The sequence below is a fragment of the Geospiza fortis genome, unplaced genomic scaffold, assembly GCF_000277835.1.
Source record: "Geospiza fortis unplaced genomic scaffold, GeoFor_1.0 scaffold8, whole genome shotgun sequence".
NCBI classification, from domain to species: Eukaryota; Metazoa; Chordata; class Aves; order Passeriformes; family Thraupidae; genus Geospiza; species Geospiza fortis.
The window spans coordinates 264,339-270,326 of NW_005054414.1; the positions used below are offsets into that span (position 1 = coordinate 264,339).

The window sequence follows — 5,988 nt, forward strand, 5'->3', positions numbered from 1 at the left end:
AAGTGTACTAGCTACTTTAAATAGAACTGGAAGGGCAAGAAAACTCAGAGTTCTTGAGTAAATATTTTTCCTTGCTGGCACCTAATCCTAATACCTTGTGCTAGCTCTGCTGTCTCCAGTTTGAGCCGGGGCAGAGATTAGCAGAAGCCATTCAGCAGCTGCAGAGTTCTGGCAGTTCTGGCCACTCCATTGTGGTGGTGAAGGGAATCCTTGCTGCCACTCCTGCTCTGAGCCTGGAGGAGAAAGGCAGCTCCCAGACACCAAAACAGGCACTGCCAGGAGCTCCACCAGCACAGCAGAGTGCAAACAAGGTGACCACTGAATGAACAGAAGCTCAGCATATCTGCTCAAGGCCTCCTAGCAGAAAGCTCAAGATAAATCCCAGCTTTTAGCAAAGAGGAAAAATTTGTGTGGACCAAGCACAAACTACTTGGATCACTATTGTGCAAGAGCACCATCGCAATTCTCACAACAGTACAACAGGCTTAGATTAAACAAGTAGTTAAAGGAATTAAAGTCAGGCTTTTCTGTTTAAAAAGACATTCTCCTGTGGATAACAACCCACTGAAGTAGCTAAGCCTTTGCAATACATCTGACACCCCAGTATGCCAGTGACAGGCTGGGATACTTGTTAGAGCTTTAACATCAACCAGAAATAGATGCTGAATTGAAAGAATAGAAGTTTTTGTTAGTACAGACAATGTGCACAGGGCATAAAAAAACCCCCAAAGTTCTGTAGGGGAAAGAGCTGCAGACATTAATGTGTTCTGCACTGGGATCAGAGATAGATGAGATACAAAATCCCACCAGCTCTGAAGGCAGGAAATTGTCGCTTCTAATATTTTTCTTTCACTGTTCCATCATGTTGTATTACAGTGGGAATTTCCCCTTCTGTTTTTTGTGTGTAGTAGAATTAAACACCTTTTAGTTGAGCAACTTCTTGCCAATAATACAGTAACTCTCACTGTGACAACAAAAACGCAGTGGAACAAGGGCCACTCCCACACCGCGAATCCCGGACCCGGAATGTTTTTCATGTTTCCCACGCGACTCCCCGAAGGCACAGCCAAGGCAGCCGCTCCTCCAGCTCCTCCTGATGGCAAACCACGGGCACAGCACCCTAACGAGGGACGGGATGGGAATGCTGATGTCATCCTACGCCAAACACCACAGCAAACAAGACCTAAAGCAGGGTTTGGAGACGGACAATACCTAGGATCAGCAGAGGGGCAGATGCAAATGCACAGGAAGCCTTCTCCGGGTCTGTGACAGAAATCTCCAGCTGAGCACTAGTCAAAGCCAATGGTTCTGCTTTAAACTCACTGTCCAGCTGGCTTAGAGAAGGAAAAACAGGGAATGACACCTACAGAACAGAGGAGGGATGTCAAAGGTGAGAGGGGATCAGGCTGGCAGGCTCCCGCAAGACAGGAGAGAGATTAAGGCAGCAAGGACAGGTGGTTTGAAATTGGCTGAAGATGCAAAGAGTGACTCCCCATTTATATATTCATCAGCTCAAGACCTGACATAGATGCCTGGGATACTTCTCCTTTTAAGAAGAAAAAAAGAAAGTAATCCAAAAGATCATAACAGACACAAAGCACATGGGAGAACAAAACACACAGAAGTACCCTCCAGGTAACAAATATTTTATTTATTTCTTAAAGAAACTACAGCAATATATGTGACTACAGAATTATGAAGCACAGAAAAACCAAAGGAATGAAATGGCCTGGATCCAAGCACTAAGGACATCACACCTTTTCTCTCACTGAGCCATCACTCAGAAAAATCACATTATCTGAAAAGAAATTTAAAAAATTAATCTTGAGCATTCTTTTGCCTTGTTGCAAGTCTTGACACTATAAAGCCCAGGTATTTTGTTAAAGTAAGTTGCTAAGATGTGGATTTTGGAACAAAATAATAGTTGATTAAACAAAACAGTATCCAATACAAGGTTCCTTCTCTATCTCCCCTGAAAGCAGACAATTCAAGGTGGCCATATGTACCACGAAACAAGTGTGCTAAAGCTGATGAAAAGCTGCTGAACAGTGAAACACACTAAAACCACTTAAAAATATTGGTTTAATTCTTTGACTACAATCTCCATCAGTTACAGCTTATTTCCCTTTTTTTTTGTCATGTTCACTCTGCACTACATACTATACTATATACCATGTCAACAGCCTGTAGGACTATGGGAAGCTCCTACTTCATCAAGCCTAAGGAATTTCTGAAGTGCCTTGAGACTGGGCCTCTTGAACAAGAATCCATTAGGAGAATACTAATTAAGAAAGATAATTGCTTCTCCCTTCCAGTAATTTATAGCACTGCTAGCTTTTAAAGAGGCTGCAGAAACATCCAGGAATATGACTGTTGTTTTTCCTTTTCTTTTCCCCTTCCTCTTCCTCTGTCCTAGTTTTTCTAGACATACTTGTGTAACAGAAATATTTGCTCTACTACCCAATTAATTTATCCCTCATTCAAAAGCAACACAGGAGCAGCTCTATTCATATAGATAAAGATGCTGCAGGATGCTCTGGCTATTTAAAGGCTCAAGGAAAAAGTTGAGTTTCCTAGTTTTGTCATGTCCCAAGGCACAAGTCTACTCCTTACCCATTCTATGGGGTAAGCAGATGGCACCAACAGTTTGCAACTGGATACTTTCATTTTCTGTGTGTTCACAAGCAGTGCCAGAGGAAATCTGCTGGTACACACTATCCATTCTCTCTAAATCCCTGAGTGTGGATACTGAGGATGAAGACAAATCAAGCTGCATTTCAGAGGTCCTCCACTCTCTTTTCATTTTAAAAGGGCAAGGGGCACCTTGGTGCTTCACTCCTTACCTGCTATAATTGTTGTGGCCTGTCGCCTCACATTGTTCTTATCTGTATATTCACCATAATCTATCTTCCCTTCAACAAAGATTCGAGAGCTGAAAAAAAAAAAAGAATTTGATTTTGGTCAGAGAACTGTGCTGCTGTTTTCCACTCTGTAATCAGAGAATGGTTTGGGTTAAAATGGGATCCTAAAGACCACATATTCCCAACCCCTGGCCATGGGCAGGAATACCATCCACTAGATCAGGCTGCTCAAAGCCCCATCCAGCCTGACTTTGAACACTTGCAGGGATGAGGCATCCACAGCTTCTCTGGGCAACCTGTGCCAGGACCTTACTACCTTGACAGTAATGTTTACATCCATATATCCAACCTGAATTTTCCTTCTTTCACTTCGAGCCCACGACTGTTTGTCTTAACACTACACTTCCTGATGAAAAGGCTGAATACAGAATCTGAATCTAAGTACACAGGCTTTGTATCAGTTGTTTTTAGCTGCTCTGCTAACTTGTTTTATGCCACCTGTATCTTACTACAATTCCTGGTCACCATAATTATTACAGTAATCCATAATTAAGGCACTAAATCCTCACCCACATTTGTTGTTCACTTACCCCTTCCTCACATACTGATAGGTGACATCCCTGAGGCCAGGTCTGAAGACAGAGATCCTGTGCCATGTTGTCTTCTGACTGACATCACCTAAGGTACACAGAAGTAACAGAGCTGGATGCAAAATCCTCTTTATGATATAAGACTCAGAAATTAATTTCAACTCATTTATATTCTCAAATTATGAGAAGTGATTTGAAAACAGAAGTTTATTAGCACTCCATCTCCCACTTGACTCCAGAATGAAATGTTCCACTCGCCCATATTCAAAAAAATTCTTGTGCAGAAGCACAGTTCAAACCAAGACATTATTTTTTCTGTAAGACAGTGCTCATGCTATTAATTTTTCCCCCCTCAGACACTCCACACTGAATAGAACTTGAGAATGAGACATCTGCAGATGCAAACTGATGACAGAATCAATGAGAAAATTATCTTTTCTTTATTTTTCTTATCCTGAAATACAAGTAAGAGTACAGAACCTGCTATGCCTCCAACACACCCCCACCACTGACAAACTGCCCACTCAACACACTCTCCTCTCCCCCTGAGGAAGGCCAACAGCAGATCTCTCTTCAGTATATGCTGCTGGGCATCAGTGAGACACACAAATGCCCCAGCATCTCTGCTGCGCTCAAAGGAGCCTTCCTGCACCCCAGAGATTTGCCAGTGTGCTGCTGCTGGCCCTGCAGCCGTGACCTGGGACACGTTGCTGTGCAGACTCACCTCCCTGGCCCACTTCACTATCTCCTGTCCGCCACATCTCATTGGTTGCAAGGGAAAATATGGTAACAGGATTTTTTCCTTCCACTTGCCTCATGATAGGGTCCTGTCCAACCCGACCAAGCAGCTGAACACGATTCATGGCTGAAACAAGAGAGACCAAACACACAGGTGAATTATGACGCTTCTAAACATGGCAAGCCCTCAGTCAGCAGCTTTTCTCAAGGGCCAGGATTACAACTTTCTGCACCTCCTGAGCACTCTTGTGACATGTGGCTTTTTCAGGGCCCAGCAGATGGTTGACTGTGTCTGTACTGTCATTATCACTGTGAAATAACTGATTTAAAAAGCCAAAGGTTCCTTATTCTTTCTGTTCCATCTATTTCGCAGATACATCCATGTACCACTTGATACTAAACTGCATTTATGTGACTTTTGTTTCATAATATAAAACACAGTGCACAGCAGTACCTTTGAAACAAAGTTGCATTACTGTACTCCATCCTCTGAAAGAGAGTCAGTTTTTACACCATTACCAGGCCTAGGCAGGCACAGTCTATCCCTTCTCCATGTTCAAGGACAACTGGAAGAGGTCAGGGAAGTATCCCTTGTGCACAATGAGTGTGTCAAGTGAATAGTAAAGGCTGAAGTATAAACCTGGGGCAGCAGCACACACACAAGGGCCCCAGGAGTCTGAGGAACAAGCACACAAGACCCCTGAAGGCAGGTTCAGAAACCATACAAAAGCAGAGCCAAACCACTGCCACAGATAAAGCATAACTATCTGCCCTACACAGGTGGTAGTCTTGGTCAGGGTTTTCTTCTTTTCCCCCTAAAATACTGATTCAGCTGAGAGAGACCAGACAGGAAGCCACTCAAGACTCCATGTACTTGAAACAACACATTCTGAGGAGCCACCATTCCTACTGCTTCTCTCCTGCCCTATTTCAGATGTCCTACAACTGAGATAAACACAATGACTAACAACTAAATTGCATCTCAGGAGGTACTTACATCTCTCAAGTACCAGTGAGTTAACCGTATCAGAGTCATGTCTTACAAACTGGCGGAGCACCTGAAGGAACAGAGAAATGTGAGTTTCCAAGACACAAACTAGGAACAGCATTCCCAAGCCTTCACAGCTCATTTTCTGAGAACTTGCAAAAGCTCTGCAAGTATGTTCTTTGGCAGGTAACTAATGGGGGACCTGAGGAAAGAAATCTGTTCAGCCAAATGAAACTAGTAAGATTATTTAAAGAACATCTGGTTAAATCACAGTTAAAGAGTGCCTAGAAAAAAGCGTGGCCCAAAGGTACACCTCCAGCAGTTATTTTTGAGACATGCAGTAATGACTGTTTTTCTGTAATATGTAAATAAGAGGGGAGGAGGTTTGTAGGAGAGTGGGGGTTTACTTGTTTGAGCTTTAGTCTTTGGAAACAAACAGGTCTGATGGTTCTGCTCCAAAAAGTACATCCATCCACTGGGATGAACAGTGGATGCACTGACACCCTTGTTCCCAAGGCAAGTCGAGTACACAAAATTCTTAGTACTGCAAATGGGAAAGCTGTACAGGAACTGCCATTATTCTAATTGTAGGAGAGTGGGGGTTTACTTGTTTGAGCTTTAGTCTTTGGAAACAAACAGGTCTGATGGTTCTGCTCCAAAAAGTACATCCATCCACTGGGATGAACAGTGGATGCACTGACACCCTTGTTCCCAAGGCAAGTCGAGTACACAAAATTCTTAGTACTGCAAATGGGAAAGCTGTACAGGAACTGCCATTATTCTAACAAATACTCCATCCAAGAAGAAGGGG

The 5,988-nt window shown here is 43.2% G+C and overlaps 1 protein-coding gene across 1 annotated transcript in view; it reads right to left on the reverse strand.

Annotated features, from left to right (window-relative positions):
* Positions 1 to 1,625: 1,625 nt before the first annotated feature.
* The window catches only part of WEE2 (WEE2 oocyte meiosis inhibiting kinase), a 17,127-nt gene continuing 12,764 nt past the window's right edge, over positions 1,626 to 5,988 (reverse strand). Inside the window, 5 exon segments of the mRNA XM_005426391.2 lie at positions 1,626 to 1,798; positions 2,844 to 2,932; positions 3,452 to 3,539; positions 4,176 to 4,316; positions 5,187 to 5,250. Coding sequence (XP_005426448.1) covers positions 1,752 to 1,798; positions 2,844 to 2,932; positions 3,452 to 3,539; positions 4,176 to 4,316; positions 5,187 to 5,250 — 429 coding nt within the window. The 3' untranslated portion in view covers positions 1,626 to 1,751.